This window comes from Tamandua tetradactyla, chromosome 4 (genome assembly GCF_023851605.1).
Source record: "Tamandua tetradactyla isolate mTamTet1 chromosome 4, mTamTet1.pri, whole genome shotgun sequence".
NCBI lineage: Eukaryota > Metazoa > Chordata > Mammalia > Pilosa > Myrmecophagidae > Tamandua > Tamandua tetradactyla.
Genome location: NC_135330.1, coordinates 54,333,500 through 54,360,858, shown reverse-complemented (window position 1 = coordinate 54,360,858; position 27,359 = coordinate 54,333,500). Strand labels below are relative to the sequence as shown.

The 27,359-nt window shown below is 34.1% G+C and overlaps 1 protein-coding gene and 1 pseudogene across 8 annotated transcripts in view; one reads left to right on the top strand and one right to left on the bottom strand.

The window, feature by feature from the left end:
- Positions 1-27,359, top strand: part of DENND1B (DENN domain containing 1B) — a 283,782-nt gene that overhangs the window by 201,397 nt on the left and 55,026 nt on the right. For all 8 annotated transcript variants that reach the window (XM_077157317.1, XM_077157322.1, XM_077157319.1 and 5 more), the window contains 2 exons: positions 13,235-13,360; positions 24,421-24,522. In XM_077157317.1, coding sequence (XP_077013432.1) covers positions 13,235-13,360; positions 24,421-24,522 — 228 coding nt within the window. The remainder of the gene's footprint in view (positions 1-13,234; positions 13,361-24,420; positions 24,523-27,359) is intronic.
- Positions 19,696-21,867, bottom strand: LOC143680811 (dnaJ homolog subfamily C member 2-like; annotated as a pseudogene).

Here is a 27,359-nt window from a genome sequence, read left to right as displayed (position 1 = left end):
GAAATCTCAAGTGAGTTCATTTTAATTTAAGAAAATGTACTATTGCGACCTCCCATTTCAAATGTATACGCGTAAGTCATAATAATTTAAAATGTGCTTCTGAGGTAGTACTGCTTATTTTGATTTTCATCATCACTAACATTTGTAAAGTAACTTGGAGAATTGGTACTATTTAAAAATAATAAATAGGGCAACACACTTATTGGGAAATAATTCTTAAGAATTATAATATAATTTAGGAAATCTGTCCTCATATAAATATTGTTAAAAAATTAAGACTTTTATAGGTGAAAGCAGGTTAGAATTGACATTTGAAAAAATTCATACATTAGAATATTCAGTACAATAGGGAAATGAATTTTAGCCAGTATTGCTCAATAATTATTTTTAAATAATTTTAACTCATTAAATGGCAAAAATAATATACTCTTTGAGAGATCAATATTTTTATTCCTGCTTTAGATAAGAAAATGAGGGTGCAGAAAGTATCCTTTTAATGGTGTATATGGAGTTTTAGTTTATATAAGTTGATCCTCAGACTATGTCTTAAATTAAAGTTCCTCTCATATAAATTTATATACAACATAATGACCAACTCTTTAAAATATGGTATAGAAGCTTATTCTCAATTCAGATCTTATTAAAGAAGTATCCATATGACTTCATAATTGATTTAAATTAGTGTTTTCAGCACTGTTTTAAACTCATTTTCACCTTGTATATAATACTACTGGAAAATGGTTTTCCATTTTCTACCATGAGAGTGTATAGGAAATATAAAGCACTTACGAGTTGTTGTACAGTTCACGGTAGACTGCAGTATAGTCGAGGATATCTACTTTTGGTTTGAAGCATATTTAATTACTAAAGCACTGAAAGGATCTCTTTATAAAGTGGTGTTACTTAAACCTACTGTTCGTATTATAGTGAGGCTATCAAGTATCATATGAAGGATTAAGCTAATGGGTTTATTGTGCTGTGTAAAGAGAATTCACACATCCGTCTGAATCACCAAAATCATTAAAAACATAAGAACTGGAGAAATCCCTGGGACTCCAACTGTAAATAAGATTTTTGGACATCTTCAAGTAAGTTAATAAATTTGGAAAAGAACAGGCTTTTTCAGATACTTTTTAAATCAGCTTAAAAAATTAAAGTGTGTAAACAAATTAAACTCATAACCATGCAAATAGTCAATTATACGTTTAGCTTAGCAAATATTTCCTCTAATATAACTTGAAGGTTTAACATGTTAATTTGTCATAATATATGTTATAATGAAAACAAAAAAAAAGGCCCCAGAGAATATTATATTAGTTCCAGGTTTGCCACAACTCGGCTGTAATCCTTATCGTGTTTAACAGTAAGTGAACTCCCCAACAAATTTCTAGAGTGGTCAGGTTAGGAAGATAACACAACTCAGCTTCTGTAGTAATTTAGAGGACATTTCATTTAGTTTATAGAGCAGATGTCTGGACACAAGGACTGCTTTCAGTCTCCTCTGGACAAGTGCCGCCCCGCTCGCGCGGGCCGCGCCTTAGAGGCAGGCGCGTGGTCGCTGAGCCCCGCCCCCGCCCCGCCCCGCCCCGCCCCGCCCCGCAGCCCTGGGCGAGGCTCTGTGAGCTGTAGGCATTCGGTGAGTGGTTATGGGAGGGAAGCGTAATTGCACCTCTTTTATCTTTCATAAGAGAAGTTACTTTTAACGTCCCTGTTTACCATTACCTCCTCAAGCGTTTTATAAGGATGTGTTCACCTGACTTAATAATGAAAGGAAGTAACCTGGAAACATATTTGAAGTATACTTTTTTGTTTTTTTGGCTGAGAGTACAACCTTTTGTTTTCTTTCTCTGGAAAAGTAGACCATGTTGATGGCAATTGTTGTGCTTTTGCACTCTATATGGGTATCTTGTAAACTGATCATTATTTTTAAAGACTTGTTTTCAGAGATGTGATCACCAAATAATTTTTTTTTTTGGTAAGTACTATTATAAATTTTGCTATTTTTCCTACTGCTTTTATATATATATATATATATATATATATATATAATTTAGGGATATATAGGGATATATATATATATATCCCTAAATAAAAAACAAAACAAAACAAAGAAACAGACACTCAAAACCTTAACTAACTGTGCTTCCAAACATTTAAAAATCTTTGTTATTTTCTCTCAACTGAAGAAGAAAATTTCTCCCTCTCACTACAGTGATCTAGGCTTCAGCAGTTCCCTCTTTAAATCTTCATAATTTTGCCTTTCTAAAAGTGATCTACAGTTTTTTACTTTAGGTGATTTTAAATGCCTATGAAGTTCCTTGGCTTTCTCATGGCTTTTCATTTCTCACAAATTATTTAGCCTTTCTCTTGATGTCTTCTCCCCACCCCACCCCCAAATCATCTTAATAGCATGCTTCCCTCTCTTCTTATTGATAAAATTAAAAAACAAAGGTAAAGGCCTAAAATTTGGGTTTTAAAATTATTTCCATTTTTTTTTCCAGTCCTTAAACTTCTTGGCTTACCCATATCAAAGAAACTTTTTTGAGTGTGATATTGTGAGCACTGTCTGCAATAGTGGTTCCTAAATCTGTCTGTCATAATGACCTGCTCAACTTTGAAATGAAATATGTTCTTGGGCCGCACCAAAGAGTTTATGATCCAGTAAACTAGAGGTATAAAAGTATACATGTGCCTGGGACAGATGTGAATTTGCTCTCCCTCCCTCCTTTCCTCTTTCCCTCCTCCCTTCTCATCCTCCCTCTCTTCCTTTTTCCCTCGTCCTTCCTTCTTTCTATTTTTCTCTGTCATTCAAAAAAATTTGTTAACACCTACAATATGCCTGTATTATGCTAGAAGCTGGGTATAGAGTGATGAACAGAAGACATATACCTGCTGTCATGGAGCTTATATTGTACTAACAAATACACAGCTAGTACTACAAATTGAAACAAAATACTGTAAAGAAAACTACACAGTACAATGGAAGAGAATACCAGGGAATCCTTATTTAGATTAGAAATGAGGTATCTAGACTGGACCTGTCCTAGGTTCAATGATGCAGGAAAAAAAAAAGTATACATCTTTGTCGTGCAGCAAGGAATTACCTTATGTGGTAGTGCATAGCCTGTTTTTTAAAAAATATTTTTATTCAGAAATAGCCACACACATACCATCCAACCATATTATACAATCAGTGACTCCCTATGTCATCACATAGTTGTGTATTCGTCACCATGATCAGAAAATTGCATCACTCCAGAAAAAGAAATAAAAAAAAGAAAAAAGAGCTCATGCATCCCATACCCCTCACTCCTCCCTCCTATTGACCCACAGTATTTCAATCTACCCAATTTTTGCCCTTTATCTCCCCCATTACTTATTTATTTTTTCTCCTTTTTTTTTTTTTTACTCGTCTGTCCATATCCTGGATGAAAGAAGCATCAGACACAAAGTTTTCACAATCACACAGTCACATTGTAAAAGCTATATAGTTATACAGTCATCTTCAAGAATCAGGGTTATTGGAACACAGTTCAACAGTTTCAGGTACTTCCCTCTAGTCACTCCAATACGATATAAATTGAAAAGGGATATCTATACTATAAGAATAACCTCCAAGATGACCTCTCAATCTGTTTGAGATCTCTCAGCCACTGAGACTTTATTTTGTCTCATTTCTCTCTTCTCCTTTTTGGTCAAGAAGGTTTTCTTATTCCCGTGATGCTGGGTCCCAGCTCACCCCTGGGAGGCAGGTGCCGCATTGCCAGGGGAATTTACATCCCTGGGAGTCATGGCCCATGTAATGGGAAGGGCAGCGAGTTTACCTGCTACGTTGGCTTAGGGAGAGAGGCCACATCTGAGCAACAAAAGAGGTTCTCTGGGGGTGACTCTTACGCCTAATTATCACAAAAGGTTTAGCTTCTCCTTTGCAGGAATAAACTGCTTAGGGGCAAGCCCCAAAACTGAGGACTTAGCCTATTGAACTGGTTGTCTCAATGGCTAGTGTGTAGCCTCTTAAAAGCTTACATGCTTTCCTTCTCCAGCATTAATAGTAAAGGCAGAAAAGCCTGAGGTTTATTTTTAACTTTGTCCTGGCAGGAAACTGATACTGTGCCATTTGCATTGAGGATTGGATTTCGGATGCACCACTTCGAGAAACTCTGGAAGTAGTGAGGAGCTTTGTCTACTTTATATTCTCAGTTCTCTTATCTCAAATATACTTTGTACTGATTGTTTTCCCTTTAGGATGTATCTTAATTAGGCAACAAGGCTAAACTGCTGTAGTAGACCAAAAACACGTTTAGAAATTTCTTTCTTGAATAAACAAGAGATAAGTAGTCCAGGGTGGTTGGGGGCAATTCTGCCATTCTCAACACATAGCACTCATCTCCAGGCTTAAGATAGCTGCTGTAGTTCTTTTTGTCTACTTTGCCTCCATAAGAAAATGGGAATGCCAGGAGGTAAACCAGATGCCTTTTAGGGGTGTGGCCTGAAAGTGTCACATCATCTCAGCCCACATTCCGTATGTCTTAACCCAGCCACATGGTCACACTCGTTCACAAGAGATGTTGGGATGTTCCTAGCTGGTTTAACCATACATTCAGTCAAAATTTAGGATTTCTATTACTGAAGAAGGGGGAAGATTAGATGTTCGTGGATTAACATCAGCATCTCTGCCACAAGTAAACTGAAATGAAAATAATTTTAGCCAAGCCAAGATGCCAGCCTTGCCATTCTACAAACCCAGACTAGCTCAATGTGTCAGGAATGTTCTCTCTGTGACAGTGGCCTGAATGATAAGTATGACTTAGCCAAGTGAAGCAGGAGGCAGAGGAATAGCATGCACAAAGATTCTGCCTGAGAAAGAGATGAACAAAAGAGTGAGCTATGCAAAAGAATATTGAAGAGATAGAGAGTTGGCAAGATCATTCAAGACCTGTTAAAATTTAAATTTTTAAAAAATTTTTTGTTAAAATTTTTAGCAGAGAAATGGTGTGTGATTGAATTTGAATTCTAAAAATATCATCTTGGTTTCTGAGTCCTGAAGAATCCCGGGTGTAAGAAATGAAGCTGGAAGATAAGTTATGAGGCCATTTTCAAAAGTCTATGTGAGAGATGATAATTGCTTGAATTTTAGTGGTGGCAGGGATTTAGAGAAAAGGGACAGATTTGAAATCCATGTCAGATGTAGAACTTGGTAGAACTGACAGAACATTCATGTTTATTGCAAATGGAGACTGAGAAAGGGTGAAATATTGAGGAACTCCAGATTCCATTTAGAGCATTTAGATGAATGCAAGTGACACTGGTAGTAGTGACATTGTAATGATACTGGGCTTAAGGTGGTGGTAAGAGCAGTTTTGTTTTGTCTTAATTTTAAGGTGTTTCTGAAAGAAAAATAGTCATAGATGACGCCATATTAATTAGATTTAATTTTTTTTATTGTATAGTATAACATATATACAAAGCAAAAAAATGAAAAAGCAATAGTTTTTAAAGCACTCTTCAAAAAGTGGTTACGGGATAGATCCCAGAGTGTGTCATGGGCTACCATACAATCCTCCAATATTTTCCTTCTAGCTGCTCCAGAATATAGGAGGCTAGTAGGCTTAAATACTTTTTTATCATCACAATGGACTATTTTTTCCTTTTTTTTTTTTGTGAACAATAACATATATACAAAACAGCTACAAATTTCAAAGCACAGCACCACAGTTAGTTGTAGAACATATTTCAGACTTTGATATGGGTTACAATTTCACAATTTTAGATTCTTACTTCTAGCTGCTCTAAAATACTGGAGACTAAAGAGATATCAATTTAATGATTCAGCATTCATATTCATTTGTTGAGTCCTGTCTTCTATGTATAATTCCACCATCACCTTTGATCTTTCCATATTAATTAGATTTTGATAAATAATTTAAATATAAAAGAAACAGCATAATGATACCTTAAGAAGGTGCCTATATCATGTGCTTTTCATTTAATAACTGCTAAAGGTTATGTTTTAGGTAAGTAGAAGCTATTAGGAGAGAAAGATTTATTTCTTAGAAACTGAACATTAGAAGGGTTGAAGAAGGGTAGGAGTTCATATGTGGTTCATAATGATAGTTGTAATTTATTTCATGAGCAAATGAAAGGTTTTAACCTTGTATCTTTGTATTGAAGCAAATTATTTTCCCCATTAACTTTTTCTAAATGTTTGTAGTTTCTTGAGTACAGCTTAGTTATTTAAAAGGGGATATTTTAAAGCATCATAGGGGTGATTTAGATTGTGTAAGTTATCTAAGTGTTATTTTTTATTAAAAAAACGTGACTCTGCTCTATGCTGTTTACAAGAGGGGCACCCCAAATTAAAAGACACAGGTAGGTTGAAGGAGGAAGGATGAAAAAATATTCCATGGAAATACTAACCAAAAGAGAACTGGGATAGTTATATTAATATCAGATACAACAGATGTTAAGTCAAAAACTGTTATGAGGGATAAATAAGGTCACTAAATACAAAGGGGTCAATTCCACAAGAAGACATAACAGTTTTGAATATTTATGGAAATAATGGCAGAGTCCAAAAATGTAGGAAGCAAATACTGACGGGTTTGAAGAAAGAAATAAACAAATTACATTAATAGTAGGAGACTTCAATACAGCACTTTCCATAAGGGATAGAATGTCTAGACAGAAGATCAGTAAGGAGATAAGGAAATAGAAAACTTGAATGACTCTAAAACCAACTAGATATAACAGACAGTTAGGGAACACTTCCCCCAACAGCAGAATACCTTCTTCTAATTCACACGGGTCATCATCGTCAGGATGTTAGGTCTCAGAACAGTTCTCAGTACGTTGAAAAATACTGAAATTGTGCAGTGCATTTGTTGTGACCACAATGGAATGAAGCTAGAGACCAATAATAGAGAGAGAACTGGAAAATTCCAAATATGCAGAAGTAAGAAACTCTTAAACAATGAATGGATCAAATAAGAAATGACAGGGGAAATTAGGAAGTATCATGTGGTAAACTAGCAAAAGATATAGCTAAAGATATGGAATGCAGCAAAGGCTGTGCTGAGAGGGAAATTTATAGCTCTAAGTGCTTATATTAAAAAAAAAAAGAAAGATTTCAAATCAGAGACTAATGCTAGAACTGGAGGTTAGAAACAAGAGCAAACTAACCCCAGAGCAGGTAGAAGGAAGGAAAGAACAAAGATTAGATCAGTAATCAATGAAATAGAGACTCAAAGAATCCAAGTTTGTTCTTTGAAAAGATAAGTAAAATCAACAACCTTTTAGATGGACTAATGAAGAAGAAAAAAGACAAGACAAAAATGACTAAAGATCAAAAAGTGGACATTACTACCAACCCCACAAATAAAAAGAACTATAAGAGGATGCTATGAATAACTATATAACAAGAAATGAGGTAACCTAAATGAAATTAGTAGAAACACACAAACTCATTCAAGAAGAAATAGAATGTCTCAACAGGCCAATAACAAGCAAAGAAATAGTAATCCAAAACCTCCTAACAAGGAAAAGCCCAGAACAATTTGGCTTCAGTGGTGAATTTTACCAAACATTTCAAGAAGAATTAACACCAATCCTGTTCAAGTTCTTAGTGAGAAGGAAACACTTTCTAACTCATTCTATGAAGCCAATATCACCCTAATACCAAGCCAGATGCCACTTGTACCCAAGGGGTTTTGTAACACAATTCCAATCAAAATCCAACAGCCTTCTTGGCATAAATGGAAAAGCCAATCATCAAATTTATATGGAAGTGTAAGCCATCTTGAAAAAGAAGAATGAAGTTGGAGGACTCATACTCCTGATTTTAAAACTTATTACAAAGTGACAGTAATCAAAATAGCATGGTACCAGCACAAGGACAGACCTATAGATCAATGACATAAAATTGAGAGTTTTTTATGGACTCTCATATCTTTGACAAATTGATTTTTGACAAGGTGTCCGAATTCACCCAATGGGGAAAGAATAGTCTCTTTGACAGATAGTTCTGGGAAAACTACATTCATGTGCAAATGAATGAAAGTGTACCCCTACATATACAAAGATTAACTCAAAATCTAACAAAGACATAAATGTTAGAACCAAAACTATAAAACTCCTAGAAAAAAACATGAGGAAGACTCTTCAGGACCTTATATTAGGCAATGGTTTCTTAGTCTTTACACCAGAAATGAGCAACAAAGGAAAAATTAGATCAATAAGACCTCATCAAAATTAAAAACTTTTGTGCATCAAAGGTCTTTATCATAAAAATAAAAAATCTACACAATAGAAGGAAATATTTGGAAACCACATATCTGATAAAGGTTTAATTTCTAGAATTCAACTCAACCACAAAAAAAAAACAAGTTGATTAAAAAAAGGGCAAAAGGCTTAAATGACATTTCTTCAAAGATAGATAAATGGTCAAAAAGCACATAAAAGGATGCTCAACATTATTAGCCGTTAGGGAAATGCAAATCAAAATGAAATGTGATGCCCTCTCATACCCAATGAGAATCTCAACTATTAAAAAAATGGTAAATAAGAAGCTTTAGAGAGGGTGTGGAGATATACGAGTACACTCATTCATTGTTGGTTGGATTGTGAAATGGTGCAGTTGCTGTGGAAACAGTTTGGTGGTTCCTCAGAAACTTAAGTATAGAATTACCATATGACATGATAATCCCACTTCTAGAATTATAACTAAAAGGATTGAAAGCAGAGAGTTAAACAGATATTTGCGCATCAGTGTTCATAGTGACATTATTCACAATTGTCAAAAGATAGAAGCAAGGCAAGTTTCTGTCACAGATGAATGAATAAACAAAATGCAGTATGTTCATATACTGGGCTATTACTTGGCCATATAAAGGAGTGAAGTTCTGATATGTGCGATGACATGGATGAACCTTGAAGACATCATGTTGAGTGAAATATGCCAGACACAAAAGGACAAATACCATATGATCTCACTGATTTGAACTACTTAGTGTAAGTACATTCATAGAATCAAAAACCAGAATACAGTTTACCAGGGGTCAGATGGGGTAGGTGATGGTGAGTCAATGCTTAATTTGTACAGAGTTTCTGTTTGGGATGATGGAAGAGTTTTGATAATGGATGGTGGTGAAGGTAGCACAACGTTGAGAATGTCATTAATAACACTGAATTATATATATGAATATGGTGTAAGAGGGAAATTTAGGTTGCATATATGTTACTAGAATGAAAAAAATTTTAAAACCATAATATTGTACAATACAAACTAAACCCTAATGCAAGCTATGGAATATAATTAATAATGTGAATATAATGATGTTGTTTCATAAATTGTAAGAAATATAAACACTAATGCAAAGCGTAAATAAGTCAGAACTGTGTGTTTGGGGTATAAGGGAATTCTGTGTTTTCTATAAGCCTACAACTTCTCAAATACATACATACGTCATAGGGATGTTTTAGATTGTTTAGGTTATCTAAGTATTATAACACTTATGTTTACCCTCCATTCTTTACCCTGATGTTTCTTATGATCCTAAAAAGTAAAGTAAAAATTTCTAGGTACAGAGATTTTTTTTTCCTGCAAATATGCATCTACAAGTTGAGGAAAATCTGTCACATCTCTGAAAAATTCAACTTCCTTTTATGTTCTACCTCCTAACTAGTTCCTGGTTGGCATAATTACTTCATTATGCAGACTGTGTGTGCCATGGTTTGCAGTCTTTTAATTTCTACTTGTTTGTTATGTTTACTCATGTAATATTCTTTCTTCCTTTATTCATAGTAATTTTAGTACTAAGAGAGTGAAAGTGGGGAATTGGTGGTACTATTATTCACATTACAAAGAACTCCCACTGTACTAAAACGCAGGTCATCTTCTCTCTCCTAGATGGCTTCTTAGAGACATGAATTCTCATTGTATGAAGGGAGTCTAAACATTTGATAAGAGCAATTAAATGTTTGCTTTTTTGGGGGGGGTACATGGCCCGGGAATCGAACCTGGGTCTCCTGCATGGAAGGCAAGCATTCTACCACTAAACCACCCGTGCACCCAGGCTTTTGAAGTTCCTTTTCACTTTTTATTTTTTGACCTAGTATAATCTTAATTCTGCTAAAAAATAATGTATTTACAGACTGAAAACAACAAAATGAAATGGCAGTTCCTGAAGTAAGCTTAGTCATTGAATATTGAGGCTAGTTTACTTTCTTTCAGATTACAAAGAGAAAACAGTAGCTATTTTTCAGTGTCAATAGGATTTTGCAATAATAGTCAGGAGTAAGTTTCCAAATTGCTTCCTGTATTCAGTTATATGTAAGTGTACACTAGGATTTCGTGAGAAGTTGGACATGTGTTTCCAAACTAAACTGAGAAGTTTGAAAACTAAAATGGAAAATTACATTTTCCAGATCAAGTATTTTAGTAAGTGTATTAGGGATATGGTAGATTTTACAGATGAAAACTGCTAAAAGCTAATTAACACTGTAAAGGGCAATGGTTAACTGGTGATAATTTACTGCAGTGATCTAAAGGTCAAGAAAACAGCAAGGTTGACACAATTATTTTACATTAAATTACTATCATTATGTATGATCCTGATTTTTTAAAAAAATTCATTTTGGCAGCCTGTTTTTGACCATTCATTTGAAAATGCAGAAACACTTAACTAAGCTGCCCTTCTGCTCTCTGAAAAACAGAAACAACCTCAGATCTGCTGAAAGTTGAAGCCCACTAGAGTAGGTCAAAAGAAAATTTGTAATTGTTTTAACTTGTAATATAAAAATTAGTAAAGAGCTATTTTACATTTTTTTGTACTAAGTCTTCAAAATCCAGTGTGTATTTTACACTTACAGCAAATTTTAATTTGGACTAGTCACATTTCAAGTGCCCATCTGACAAGTAGTGGCTACCGTGTGGACAATACAGATGTAGAATGAGTATTTTCTTTTCCTTATTTTCTACCCTTCCCCAGGAGCTATTATTTACTGACTAAATTTGGAAGGAAAGCCACACATTTATGATCTGTTTAGGAAAAGCTTTGTGGCAATATGATTAGTACTCTTGGATAACCCAAGCAGTAGTTAAGCAGTCCAAGACTTGGAGTAATGAAGACTTAGGAGTAGTTTGTCTTCCCTTCATTCCCTGAGTTTATGTTATGATTGTCCTAAGATTACTGTGTCCTTGATTTGTGAAGAACTGGATTATCAATTTCCTGGTTTATAGAACATTTGCAAGAATAGAAGTCATGCTATTTATATTGGTTTTTAAAAATTATTTTCTAAAGTATAATTTTTAAAAACCTAACCATTTACTTGTTATAATACTTTGAAAGACTGGAATCCTATTTCTACCATCATAAGCCCTCTTTTGTAACAATCAAATGCATCTATAGGTATGTATTCCCACTGGTTTTTCTTTAAAAACGTTTTAAATGTTTTTTTAAGAAAATTAAACTATTACAAACTTCAGAATAAAGGACTTTAAGTTAGAGATTTATTTTTGCATCTTTCAACTATATTTATGGTTTAAATCTGTGGGTTACCTAAAAATGTGCATTTGTTAAGGTCAGATTTTAATAATAAAAATTCACTCAAATGAATCCTGGTTTATGCACTTTGTGGACTAAATGAATTAGGCTCTAAACTTTTATCTGAATCTGTGGAGCTTGAATATAAATTGAAGAGATCACAGCTTTGGGGAGAAGACCTATATTGCAAAGGCCTTACTGCATAGATTATGAACATCATAACTCAATATTTTTTCTAAACTATGGTTATAATTGGACCCAATGGGGGTCTATTTCTTTGATCAGATCATAGTAACTGTGACTTTACACTGGAAAATGTCACTACTGTGAAGGTTTATCACCTGTAGAGCTGGTCTTTCCTCTGATGCTGTGTTCATTTCTCATTAGCATTATTCAAAGTTTTGTTGTTAATTAGGTTGACACTTCAATTACAATCATCATCTACAGGAGTAGTCAGGACTGCTTGCATAAAGAAATAAAATATTCCTTTTTGTGTGCATATACATATATATATATGTAAAGGAGAAATGACATTCTGTTATATAGTCGTTTCATAAGAACACAGATTTGCTATTAAAGTAGCAACCAACCAGAAGTTGTCCACAAGATTTTGTTTTCCTTTAGAAAACAGAATTTTTACACAATGTCATATGTTCCCATGTTAAATACTGATGAGAAATATATATGATAATCAATATTTTTAAGTGTACAGACTATAATTTTCTATTATGTATAAACGAGTAGGTCTTATTTACATAAGGGCCACGAGTAAGAACCAATGATTAAATAATATTCATAAAATTAAAGGATAAAAAATTAAAATTATAATGAATTTTAGTGCCTTTTTAATTTTTCAAATTCCTATATAATATATTTTTCTTCAATTTAAAAGCGTCAATATTTTAATCTGATTTCTGGTTCATAAAACAGTGACATTGAACTCAAATCCAGCTTGTGATAGTGGGAAAAAAACGGAGAGAACTGGGTTTAAATCACTATATGGCCACTTATTAGCCATATTTTGAAAGCAAGTTAATTCACATTTTTGAGCCTTCCTTCCTTATTCATAAATGGAAATATGAGTGCCTTTCTCAGAAAACTGTTTTAAAGGTTGAGACTATGGATAACAGTTGCATAACGTAATTCTTGATCATGGTGGGTTCTCAGTGACTTTTAGCATCTCGTCCATCTTTTTAATCTAATAATGGTGAAAAGTATTCAACAAATGACTGGAAAATTGCATATGCAGATGAGGCTTCCAAAAATATAATTAAGTGGTAAGTGATTCTGAGAACCTGTAAGAAATAACTTTACGTAGGAGAAATGAACAATACCAAGCGGCTTCATCTCAAAACAAGTAGACACATGTAATTGCTAAAAATCTGCAGAAAAGTGGCTCACAAGCAGTTTACTGTAAAATAATTAAAGCTTATTTATGTCAGGAGGCCTTAGGAAAAAAAAGAAAAGAGAGCATACACCAGCTTGCATTAGCACTTTACTATCATCTCCTGCTTTCCTTTCAATTAACAGACCAGCAGGTGCTCTCTGCAGTTAAAAAGATAAGCTATTAGGGAGGAGGATGAGTTTTTGGCTCACCTGCAGACACTGCGGTTTGCCTGCTGATTGGGTTCTTACCTCACCTCCCTGTACCAATTTCTGAGGTGTTAATTTAACTGTTCCTCTCTGTCACGCAGGTCTCGGCCTTGAAAAATAAACTGAAGAAGCAGTCTACAGCTACTGGTGATGGAGTGGCTAGGGCCTTTCTTAGGGCACAGGCTGCTTTGTTTGGATCTTATCGAGATGCACTGAGATACAAACCTGTAAGCATTTTATTTTATCATTATTTTAATTTGCTTTTTTTTTTTAACAGTTATTTGAATGGGACAGAGAAAAGAAGCATCATCTTAATATCACACCTTAAAAAATTATGAAAGTCTTTTACAATCCAAAGTAATGTACTTTTATTATGTTCTGTCTGCAGTATTTCTTGACTTTCTGTTTTTAGTTCTTTTAATAGCTTTTAATTAGTATTTTCCACATTCTTTAGCATATCACTTATTCATTGTTCAAAAAATGGAGTACTTACATCTCTTAACCACTGAATTGTGTTAATGCATTTTAAAGCACCTGATCTTGTTAAATCATTAAGAAATTAACCAGACAATAGAACTCTTCAGGTTAGTGATGATCTAGTTTAGAAATAGCATGTACAAAACGAAAGTTAGAAAATACTAGAAAGTGGCAATTTTTTTGCTGTGTATTTTCTTTAATTCATAATACTATTCAAATTGAGCTTATCTATTTAGCATATCTTAACTCATTTTGCCTTTTCTATTTTGTTTTAATAACCTAAAAATGGTTATTATTTAGTCAAATTTTTTAGTCAAATTTTTAGATGATTGAAAGAAGTATAAATGAAAATGTATTTGTTTTCCTAAGTTACAGGTTAAAGTATGTTTGACTGATATTGCAGAAATTATTACATTACTGTTTCGTGACCAGATGAATAAATTGTAATGGATGAAAACAATGAATTAGTAATAAGAGCTGTCATCTCTTAGGAATTCCACCATAATTAAGCTGCGTAACCTCAACCCATTTTCTTAGCCTCTTTCGATCTTGTTATCTATAAACTGAGAATTCTTTTACCTCCCCTGTCTACCTTTCAGGGTCGGTGTGTGAAATCTTTAGAAAACTATGATGCCCTAAACAAATGTGAAAGGGTTAGAGCCTTTCTAAACTGACTTCTGAATTAGTGATTCCCGCCCAGTGCTTCTTATTGTTCAGATAGGTTATTTAGCTAATGGACAGCAGATCAGCTGCCGTCTCTAGGTAAGGACGTATGTCTAGTTTATGTACTAATCTTTTTGAAATACATATATATATTTAAAACATTATAGAACTCATAGTACTTACTGTACATAGTACACATATCTCACATGGGGGAATTCTTAAACAGTAATTGAGCGTCTCATTCTTTAAAAGACTGGTAACCAATTATCAGTTCTACAGTAGAACATACTCACATCCAAATTATTCAGTATCAATTAAAACAAATTTGGAAGATAAAATTAGTGATTAATTTTATTTAAGTCAAACAATTTTAATAGAGATTAATGTCAGGTTTATAATCCAGTAGGAAAAGTTAAACATTAGTGCTTGAATTTTATCATATTTAAGTATGTTTAACCTTCATAAACAAAAATTTTTTCTTTTATTTTCCTTTTTTACATTTGTGAAAGACATCACATTTGGGGAAAAGAGACAATTGAAGTGAAGAGAAAATTCTCTTAAATGATTCAAATTACCACTGTGCTAGATGCTAGGGGTATCAAGGGGTATAAAATAACCCAACTTTAACATTAATCATTATAGTTTTTATAGCTTAATTTTATTCCCTATTGAGCTTAATTGAGAAGATGTAAGATTTCAATTTTGATAATTTTGCCTTTTTTTGTAACATCTTGAAAGCCAGAATCCCTAAATCTGTGGGAAAATACAGTATATTTTCTGTTGATTGGTCATATCTTTTTATTTTTGTTAACTTATCTATAATTTTTCTTTTTTGTGTGGTATTTTCTTTCCTTTTTCCACTGCTGTTTCTTTTTGGGAGATGGGAGAAGGGGAGAGGTATTTTCATTTTTTACACTTTCACATTTATTTAAACTCAACCTTTGATATTAATTTAATCTTTAAAGTAAACTACATGTATTTAGATTTTTTCCATTTCTTCTTAAAAGAAAAAATTTCTAAGGCAAATGACGTTTCTTTTTTATAAGTAAAATAATTTTGTTAGCTATTATCTTTACAAATTAACTGGTATCATAATTTATTAAAAGTGTGTTTATTTCCTTTAGTTTAAGAAGACTTGTTGGTAATTTAAATAATAAGCCTATGTCCTTGATATTTTTGACTAATATTTAAAAAGCCACATATAATAACTGCAGTTATTTCTTTTCAAATGTTTCTCTAGCTTCCTCTAGCTATTATAATACAATGAGAAAGAAAAGTATGAATTACCTCTAAGTGGATAGGAATTCTTTAACTAGATATTATTTTTCAAAGTTTTATGCACACGAAAACAACCATTATGTCCCCTTACGTTACACCTGTGAATAATACCTTTGACTGAGCGGAGTCTCACCTGATCAGGTGAGTGTCACCCAGTCCCTTCATCTGGCTTTCAGGATGGGTAGGCACTCTGTCTTCTTGACGTCTTTCCTAAACTTTGACCTGAGTTTAGGGATTTCTGTCTGAGGCTCCAACTATCTCAAGCTTTTCAGATTTCTAAACCTTTATGTTCTTTCTTCCTGTCAGCCCTTTTATCTCTCTCCCTTTTAATGGCCATCTTCCTGATACGTGAAGCCTGTCTTAAATGCTATAGTTCATACTGACCCTTTCTTTCTATGAATTAATTATACTTACTCTTCTTAAACACATTTCTTTTCCCTTGTTCAGTTATTTCTTATATTTCTTATATTATGATTTCTACTTGTATTCATAATTTAGTATTTTTAGTAATTATCAGTTATTTTAAAAATTAACCATTGAGCACACCTTGGGTGCCAGGCATAGGGAGGTCCTTTAAATAAACTCTCATTTAATTTTTACAAATCTTCAGAATATTATTTTTTTGTTGGTTTTAAAGATGAAGAAAATGATATAGCGTTTAAATAATCTCGTTACGGTTCCCCAGGTAGTGGACAGCAGAGCCTGGCTTTGAGTCTGTTCTCTGCACTGCACCGTTCTTGTCCAGTGTGGCATATTTCTTGCCTATCTTGCCTCCAGTGTTGTATCATATACTCCTAGTGATAAATTTCCTGAACTTAAGCATTTCTTCTAAATGAAGACACATACTTCTTTTCAGTAATCTATTCAGTATACACTTATGGAAAGACTTAACAAGTGATAGAAAGTCTTAGGAATTTTCTCAAAGGGAGTGAGTGGTATAGGCAATGCATACTGTGTAATATAAATTGGGGAAATGATTTATTTCTACGTGTGGAAACGCTATATATCCATTTGTGTTTTTTTTACGTAGAATATCTGCCACAATCCAAATTGCTTCATCCTCTTACCCCTACTCTTCTAATTTTTCTCTCTTTCTTTGTCTCAGTACCCCAAATAGTAAGACTGAATACATTGCGTTGAAAGGAACTTTAGTTTCTCTTAAGTATATATTTTATTCTCCATAGCAAATCATGTGAAGTAGATGTCAATGGCAAAAACTTTAATTCTTATTATGTTTAATACATATTTGTGAATATAATTTGTTAATTTAACAAATTAACTGTTATATCTGGATCTTCTCCAAGAAGACAGAAAAATAAGTATTAAGCCCAAGATCTCCAGGATCTTGTAGTGATGGAGACTGATAGGGTCATTTCTTGTATAGTAATTGTGAAAAAAATGATGTTAGAAAGGGAACCTATAGCAAACAGAGAAGAAACCTGGGAGGGCCTATTGAATATATGGCTTTTTCTCGAAAGAGTATCTGTAGCTTTCACCATGTTCTTAAAAAAGGAAAAGACTCAAAACAGGTTAAAATTCACTCATCTAGAAGTTGACGGGACCAGATTGTAAAGGGCCTTTCTGTTGCCACTTGCAGAGCTTTTACTTTATCCTGTAAGTAATGCACAGTGTTAAAGTTATTTATCATGGCACTGAATTGCTCAGAATTGTGTATTAGATAGATCACTTTGATTACGTTGTTCATGTTTGGTCAGAGGAGGGCAGAAAGGCACGGTGACATGTGTGGCTATAATACTCTTATTGAAGAGAGAGGAAGAAAGGGCCTCAGGAATAGCCCCAGGTTGGTGAGAGATCTGAAAGATAATAGGGAGGAAGAAAGTATTATTGAGGAACCAGTTAATTCTGCATTATTGAGGGAAAGCCCTCCTGTAGGATTTGCATATTCATATTCAATTAAATACTGCCAAAGACTAACTAAAGCATTTTATAAATGAAGCACTTAGAATGGAGTGGCAACTCTGAAAGTGCTGCTACTTTTTGTACAATGCCTAATTTACACTCTCTGAATGAGACACTGGCATGATTGACAAGGTAAATGGTACCCGCTTTTAATTACTGAGAAAAATATAAAACTCCTTTAAGTTTTTGGAAAGGATTTTAAATAAATTAATGGGTAGTCTTTTTTTTTTTTTTTTTTTTGATTACAGTGAGCAAGAAGTTAGCTACTTTTTAAGAAGTCAAAACTATAAGATAAAACTACTCGGCTAAATAAATTGAAAAAGTAATAAGAGCACAGACTTTTACACCAGCCTGGGTTCAAATCCTCATTCTCTGATTAAGCTAGCAGTATGACTGGGCAAATTTTAGTGCTTCAGCTTTCTCATTTGTGTGTTTGTTTTTTTTTTTTAAAGTAAACTTTTATATTTCTGTGTTGTTTAAAATGAATTAATTTATGAATTTATGCAAGGTACATAGAAGAATGTCTGGCATATAGTAAATGCTCTATATGATAGTGATTATTATTAAAAATGAAATTTTCGAAGTAATAAATTTGGTAAAGAAAATCCCTTTAGCATAAACAAACAAAAGCACCCTCCTCTGATCCCCAAAAAGAAAAGCATTGTCATCAGTGTGAGAATACTTTTAAATGTGGCATTAAATAAATAATAAAGAGTTTTCATTGCACCTCTGTGTATTATTTGTGTCATAAGCTCTTAAAAATAAAAGTCAAAATTTTAACTAACAGCTAATGCTAAAGAAATGTTTGCTTGAGTTCAAAATATTGCTTGTTATAGTCAAAGGCTAAGAGCACAGAAGTAACACTCAAGTCTGTTCCTTTGAATACTCAGGGTGTTGTCATTTGTTTCAATCACCCAAGGTTTTCTTTGCTGCCTTGAGCCTTGCTAAGGGGTAAAATAAATATTGATTCATAATCTGGTCTCAGTTTGACAAGTTGGATGAGTTGTCCCTCAGACATTTTTTTGCATTATATTCCTTTGAAACATTATCAGTAATGTTGTATTTAGTTATTAAACTCAAGCAATTTAAGCACAGCATTGACAGCCATAATTTTGTGGCCATTCTCTACATCTTTGTCATAACTGTCCCATTTGAGAAATTTGTAACTGTCAGAGATTTAAAAATCCAAATCTCTGGGAAAGAATTTGGGAAAGTATGGTTTACTCACTCTTCACAATTTTGAGACTGTTAAAACTTTGAGGCATGCACTCATCTCATTATCCATATTTGAATATGGACCTTTTACTTTAGAGATGTTTATTACCAAAGAAATATTTGGCATGTATCTTTTGATCAGATCATAAACATTCAGAAGATACTAACTAGAGTTCCCTCTTCTCATGGCACTCAGTTTGATTTGGGTTTAAAATAGTGCGTAGTGAGGAGTCATTTAAAATCTTTTTCGTAGAATATGCCTCAAGGATGACAATATTTAAAGCTCCATGTATTGATATATAAAATTTTAGAGTTTTGTTAATCAGGATTCATTTTCTTTCCTCCTGAGAGAAAATTCTTATTTGTTTCACGGCGTTGTGTTCTTTATTATTATCAGAGATTCTTAGTAAACAGTGTTAATCAGTCAAAGGTTCATTTCAAAGTTTATCATGATTTGTGTTATTATGAATGGATGGATGGCAGTTCTGAGCTTTGTCTTTACTACTTCTCTTGAAAGGTTGAAACAATTGCTAAGAAATTAATGAAGTCAGTGTTCTTCCAAGCATAATTCATATCAGCTAATAATTACATTATGACCAATTCTTAAGAAAGCATAGGTAGACTAGTCTTCATCCATTTCTCCCCTTGAAATTTGCCTTTGCCCCATACTCCATCCCCTCCAATCAAAAGTTCTGCTTGCTTATAAGAAATCTAAACTTTTCAATTGTAGATAGCACTTTATGTTGTAATCAAAAAATATTTTTCTGCAGTGTTAATGACAACTTTTAGAAAGAGAATTGACAGTAATATAAAATGTCCTGACAAATTTGAAAAATTTTCTAATTAAAAACTAAAATTATCAATAGTCCTGATCACTTTGATGTAGTTGAAACTGCCATTAAAAGCCATTAAAAGCTATGATTTTACTTATTTTCAAAAATTTCACTTATTTGTGTAATATTTTTAGTTTTATTATAAAAACGAACATACAACAAAGATTGTCACTTAGTCACTTCTTGGCTTTACCTGCATTCAGCACTTACTCTTCAGCAGCTTGCTTTGCTTTTACCATTTTGGTGAGTTCCTTATATGGTTTCATGCAGTCCTTTGTACTGCCAGGCACTGTTTCTGTTTTTTCTCATCTTTCAGGTATATTTACCAAATATGTCTTGTTCCGAAAGCCATGTTCTTCTGTTGTCTGAGGGGTGGAATCTGTGCATTGCCCTTCAAATCACTCTGAAGGTGTGTCAGTGTCTGCTTGAGGCACCACTCCATGTTCCCTCTTTAAATTTATCATGAGCCTTTTTATTTGTGTCATCTTTTTGATGAGGGTCAATTTTTTGGAGACTCTTTGCTTTGCCAGTAACATCTTTAGCAGTTCTCTTGACTCCAGAAGAATGTATCTTCATGTAGTTGGCAGTAATTTCCCATCTTGAATTTGTTCCAGCAGGAAAGTGGTTCACAGTTTTAATTAATAATTGTAGATCATCTTCAGACCAATTTTTACTGCCATTTCCACCTCTGCTGTTGATTTTTTAGCATTCCTAGATGCTGCTGCATATGAGACTCAGCTTCCTCTTTCCCTATTCTAATTTACTCATTTATTTCTTCTATTTATTTTTCCAGAGCAACATTTCCTACTTTTGTAGATGCTCTAACCCAGCTTTTGAAAGGCTTGGGACAGTGCAGCCCCAAGACCAAAGAACACTCTAGGCATGGGGTTAAACATGAGTTTTAGTAGAACTTACAGACTGGAGAGAGTCTCCCCTGGCAGCCATCCAGAAAAATGGAAACAGTGTACCACAAAGGTGGGGGTGCAAGGGGGCAGCTTATAAGAGTTTAGGACAAGGACATTCCACAGGGTATGAGAACAGAATTTCAGCAGGGTCTCATGACAGAGGATAGGGATTTGGAGATTTGTTATCAACATGTCAGGAGAGAGGAGTTATAATGCTTTATAAGATACGTGGTTTACAATACCATCTGTACGTTCTTTCCTTAGAAAGTCTGTTGACCTTTAACTTCTGTCCTTGTCATGTAGGCAGCTATGTGCAGCAACTTAAACTCCAAATGAAGGGGGAGCTGGGTCCCTGGGTCTTCACAGTAGATGATGTGTGTGTTTCAGTCAAGCCTTGTAAGCGTGCTAGTTCAGGTTGATCACAGAATTTTCCCGCTTGTTCCCTCATTTTTACCTGCATTGCCTCATTGTCAGAAAAATGATTTCAAGTCTTGCATGAATTTCAAAGTTTTTACCTTCTCTTTTTAATGGCTCTTTTCAGGATATCTTTTTTCCTTCTTTGCCAACAAAGCTTACTGTCTAATTTCCTCTTCTTTCTCCTTAGCTAACTGAATAGCTTCTAATTCAGCTTGACTTCATTTTTCTTTAGCTTCTTGTTGCATTTTGTTTCTGCTTTTACTTTCTTCTCAGCTTCTTTCTTGAAATATTTTATCCTTGGATCACAGCTATATGCATTATCAACCAATGATGCTATTCTTTTAATTTCTTCTTTTTTCCTTTGTGCCCTTGCTGTTCTTGCTCTATTTTGCTTTTCAGTACATCTCCTCTCATCACAATACTTGGATTTTTTTTCTTCATATAAATAAGAAAATTCTCTCAAAGAAATAAAATGATATTGGAAGCAATAAAATGCATCTATATCTTCAAATGATGAATTCATCTCACCAAGTTTAGGAACATTTTTCTTATTTGACCATCTGGAATTCCTTTCAGACAAAAGAAATCGTCCTTTGCTTCACTTTTGGAAGGAACTGAGTTATCAAAAGTAAAATCTAAAAAAATAAAAGTAGAATCTACACAGTTAAGTGCTCTTCTTTTCACTACATCAGACAAATTTTGTCAGTTCTGGTTATGCAAGTGAAATAGTCATTATCTTCTTTTATTGATTCCCCAGCTACTGTCTATTTGTCTGAGTGATGTTTTAAGACCATTGCTTTAATGAGATTTTTAGACCTTTGTGTATTTTACATGGCCAAATCCAAGAACTGCCTGATCTTGGTTCTTATTCTTTGGAATAAAGTGTTTTCAGCATGGAAAGTCTTCTAACTGCAATTCTTCATCTTCTGATTCCTCTGAGAACTCTTTCGTATCCTCCATTCCAGAAGTCAGAATGTGGGTGATGGCAATGCACTGGCAGTTTGCAGAGCTTGGCAGGAGTAGCATGATGCCACAGGCACACCATTTCACATCCCGGGAGAGGGTGCGTAGCATCCCCTCTGTCTCTGTCTCCTGATCCGAGCCTCATGCCTAGGCACTATGATGCCCAGATGCTAAAGCTTTTATTCATTTTTGAAAAGCTAATATATCATATAGATCAAGGCTTAATTCATTGCTGTTTCATTTATTCACTTATAAAGCATCTAGTGGGTTCCAAATATAATAGTTAGGATCCAAGACCTTTATTTTAAAATGACATTGCCTATTTGCATATTTTTCTTTTCTGTTAGATTATAAATTCTATGATAGTAGCAAGTACAGGGTACTTATGATTCTCCAAAATATATTTATGTAAACTAATCCAATTCTTAAAATATATAACTTAAAAATCATTCTGTAGCTCTTAAAAATAGCAACAATCAGTATAGAAGTATATAATAGCAGTTTTATTATGGATCATTGGCTGATGGGGGGTGAGAACAGTTAATATATTATTGAATTGTCTTCTCTAAACATTTCTTTGAATCTTATTTTTTTCCTTCTAGAGCAGTGCTGTTCAAGAGCACTTTTTGTGTTAAGGGCCATTGTTCTAGTTCGCTAGCTGCTGGAATGCAATATACCAGAAACAGAATAGCTTTTAAAAAGGGGAATTTAACAAGTTGCTAGTTTACAGTTCTAAGGCTGAGAAGATGTCCTATTTAAGACAAATCTGTGGAAATGTCCAATCAAAGGCATCCAGGGAAAGATACCTTGGTTCAAGAAGGCCAATGAAGTTCAGAGTTTCTCTCTCAAGTGAGAAGGCACATGGTGAACACAGTCAGGGTTTCTCTCTCAGCCGGAAGAGCACATGGTGAACATGGCGTCATCTGCTAGCTCTCTCTCCTAGCTTCCTATTTCATGAAGCTCCCCAGGAGGCGTTTTCCTTCTTCATCTCCAAAGGTCGCTGGCTTTGTACTTTGTACTGGACTCTGTACTTCTTGTGGCTATGTCATTCTTCTCTGCTCTCTCAGAATCTCTCACTTCCTCCAAAATGTTTCCTCTTTTACAGGATTCCCAGTCAACTAATCAAGACCTACCCAATCCAGATTAACAACCACTCTTGATTGAGTCACATCTCCAGGGAGGTGATCTAATAAAAGTTTCAAACATACAGATTAGAAGAAATGGCTACCTTTACAAAATGGGATTAGGATTAAAACATGGCTTTTCTAGGGTACATACATCCATTCAAATCAGCACAGGCATGTTCTATATCTGTGCTATCCAATTCAGTAGCCATTAGCCACATATGGCTGTTGGGCACTGGAAAACGTGCTTAGTGTGATTGAAGAACTGATTTTTTAATTTTAATTTTAATAGATTTAAATTTAGGTGGCTAGATGGGACTAGTAGCCACTTTTTGAACAACAAATTCTGATAGGATCATTAATTTCACAGAAGTGGCAGCCTCATTTGTACAATTATGTTTGAGTTAACGCAGATTGTTAGTCTCATTTTTTCATTCATTCAAGAACCTGTTTTCAGAATTTGATTTAGATACTTGTAACCAAAGCAATGTCTTCCTTAAAATTAAATCATGCCTAATATTTTTTAAGCGGTGATCAGGCTCATTTTAAAGTTTTTACTATAACATAAAGATTACAACAAGATTTATTGTAATAAATGAATGGTTGTCATTAATTTCTATTTTCATTTTGATCATAAAATTCAGTTACTTCATATGTGTTGAATAAGTAGGGGGCCAGTTAGGCCGATGAGGGGAACAACAGGTGATAGGTATCTGCCAGTGAGTGACCCTTTCCTTAGGTCATGCACAGGAATAAATGGAACATGTGGGAATAGTGCTTGGCATTTAAGTCCATGCCGATTTAGAGGGGGAGCCGCTGGTGGAGAGTAAGCTACCACAAGATGCTCACAGAGATATAATTGCTTAGCAAATGCACAGTCTAAACTAAAACAGATGCAAAGTGGGACTTATCCTAGAAAATGTCCAATCAGAACTGTATTTGCAGTCATAAAGAGGATGCAATTGTAAGAATTTTTCCTTAATTTAAGAACAAATTAATAACCAAAAAACTAATATAAATGGCAAAATCAAGCAGCAATTTTACACTAAGAATATTTTACTAATCACAATGAAAACATAATGGGTAGACCTTTTCAGGTCCACATGCTATTTTTGATACTCTTAATTAAATATAATGATGTTAAATCGTTTTTTTCAATTTGAGAGTTGAGCATTATTCTTTTTGAGCATTTACTGTCACCCTGAGAGAGTAAAATAAAGCAGTATTAAGAGTGCAAGGAATCCTTGATTAGGAAGCTAAAGTAAGGTTTATCAGTAGAGGATTATTTCTACTAGCCTGAAATCCTACTATTATGTATGAGGGTCTGTTTTAATCTCTTTAGACTATAAGCACCTTGAAGCTGATACTGTGCCTTACACTTCCCGTCTGTGACTCTCCATGCACCTCCTGGACAGGAATACTTTGTTACCAGGGCTGGGTTCTGTCTTATTGACTTTTTCTTGATGCCCTGAAAATCTTTATTTCTGTGTAGGGTGAGCCCATCACTTTCTGTGAAGAGAGTTTTGTAAAGCACCGCTCAAGTGTGATGAAACAGTTCTTGGAAACTGCAGTTAACCTCCAGCTTTTCAAGCAGGTAAGAGTGGACCTCTACGTTTTTCTTCTGTAACATAACATTGTCATTGCTAAAACATTTGATTTACTATAAAGCTGTATTCAAGACTTGAGTGGTATCTTTCTTACAATCTCTGGGCACTTTCCTTTCTTTTGTACCTATTCTAACCTCTATGAATTGAATTTATGGGTATGAATCTAGGGATTGAATGATGGGTAGTATGTATAACCTATTTCTTACTTTTTTTTTTTTTTTTTATACATGGGCAGGCACCGGGAACCTATTACTTACTTTTGACCATGCAATTCTTTAACCAGATTCTTACTATTTGAAAAAAGTTAATAAAGCATAGTAATATTTTTTCATGGTTAGAAAACTCATATACTTTTTGGAATCAGAGTTAGATTACATTCTGACTTTATCACTTAATAGCTATTTGTTCATAAGTGTCAGTTTCTTTTTCTTTATTATGGAAATATCACCACCTACTTCACTGGGTTGTGATACAGTTTATGTGATTAGTAAATGTACAATCTTAGCATACGGTATGGCACTTTGTAGTTGCTCAGTAAATTTTAATTGTCTGACCCATTTTTAGGGAAATTACGTTATTACAATACAAATGCAGCAATTTTTAAAAGTATAACTTTGTCAAAAGGTAAATGTAAAATTTGAAAAATGTTCAATCAAAATGAAAGCATTTTATGGACAACTTAAATAGTTTTGCATGCACAAATTGACCATCTTCTCAACTTTATTATTTTGTGGCTATTGAAAAGTGATACTTGGGCAGGCCACAGTGGCTCAGCAGGCAGAATTCTTGCCTGCCATGCTGGGGACTCGGGTTCAATTCCTGGTACCTACCCATGCAAAAAACAAAACAAAAAAGTGATATTTGAAGATACCCTTGAAAGGATTTAAAAGATTCTCATTGACAGCATTTCACAAACTTCTAAATGAAGAGTCAATTAGTAAAAAATAATTCTCAGAGATACTACTGATCTGGCTGAAAGAATATAAAAGTTTTTATTAGGTACAAATTCTTGATTATGGTTCTCTCTTTACTTAGCAATATTTATACTTCAAAACTGAGAGGACTTGGACCAGTATATGGACAGGAATATGTGGTTTAAAGAAATAAGCTTTCATTTCTGATAGGTAAGTTCCAGAAAACAGAGGAGACAAAGCCCAGAGCTCACTTCCCAAGATGAGTAATAGGAGACCCGACTCTCATAAATCTGGGATGGCTTAGTAAAAATAGACAAGAAACAAAGGTGCTCCTTCCCTTGATCTATTTCTTGGGCATCTGCAAGGAAACTCACATATCCAAAGCACTGGGGCTCAATGGAGGGGAGGAAAAGCCATCACTGAGAAGTAACCACATCCAGTATTCACAAGAATTGGAAGCCTGAATTAATAATTTCTGATTTCATCTGACAAAACCTAACCCAAGTTTAAAGCAATCTTAAACTGATAGTGCCCCCAGGCACCTGGCAGAAGCAAACACAAATCCTCTCTTGAAGAATCCACATTCACCCAGACATCAAAGAGTTCTGCCATCTAAAATTCCAAAGAGAAATTTCACAGTTTAAAGTCATTAAACATGCGAGGGAAAAAAAATCATGAATAAGAGCTAGCAGAATCAGACAGCAGGAATTGACTTGCAAAGACCAGATATTGTAGCTAGGCTTGGCTAGGTCATGGTGCCCAGTTGTCTGGATTAAGCAAGCACTGACCTAACTGTTTCTGTGAGGACATTTCATGGACTTAAATCACTAGTAAGTTGAGTGTATCTATGGCTGGTTACATCTATAATCAACTGAGAAGACTACCTTCAGCAAGGAAAGACTTTTCATCCCATCCACAAAGGCGTTAGAAAGGAAAGGGATGACTTCAGCAGTCAGAAGAGAAAATTTTCATCTCTGCTTTAGCTGGCCAGCTTCTCTTGAGGAATCCATTGAAAACTTTCATTGGAGTTCCCAGCTTCTAGCCTGTCCTTCGGCATTTGGACTCACAGTTGTCTGAAACAATTTTATAAATCTCATAATAATTACAGATATATCCTGTCAGTTCTGTTTCCCAAGAGAGCCTTGACTAATGCAACAATGTTCAAAGAAATAGAAGACAAGTTTGAAAAATGTTCAGGACACAAAACTTTAAAGACTCACAAGCTATTAATTATTTAAACTATTAATATGTAAATTAAACATTGTGTGAAAATATACACTTTGTTTTAAATGCTTCTAGATTAGTCACTAATAGATGGTTTTCATTGAAAGTTAACTTCTTAACCTCTTTGAGCCTCAGTTTCTGTATCTGTAACATGAATTAAAATAAAAGATCATTAAGTTTCTGATTCTTTTAGGCTCTAACATTCCATGATACTGTGAAATAAACATAGCTTAAAGGGATGATAATGCATTCCATTTAGATGAATTCCTCTTTAGATAATGGATTTGGAAAGAATCCCAGAAACAGCTCCTTAAATCCACAACTCTTTGACATCATAGTCTTTTTAGCTAGTAGTTTTACAAAGATTTAAGCCATTATTTGGGGAGTCTCTTACCTTTATCTCAGGTTACACTAACACACAAAAAAGAAGTTATTTCTTGTGCATATTGTTTGTTATTAAGGCCATTGGAACTAATGTTTTTTTCTGCTGTTTTGACTACACTTCACATAGCTAAAACCATAACTGAATTACTATGTTGATTCAAGAGCCTAGTCTAGAACTATAAGCTACAGGATTTCCATAAATATAGGCCATCTTTTACGTGGCAACCCATATTACTGTTAAGAAATTGTGTATAGTAGTGAAACGATCAAATAAAGGATATTAGGTATATTTTTTCAAAATT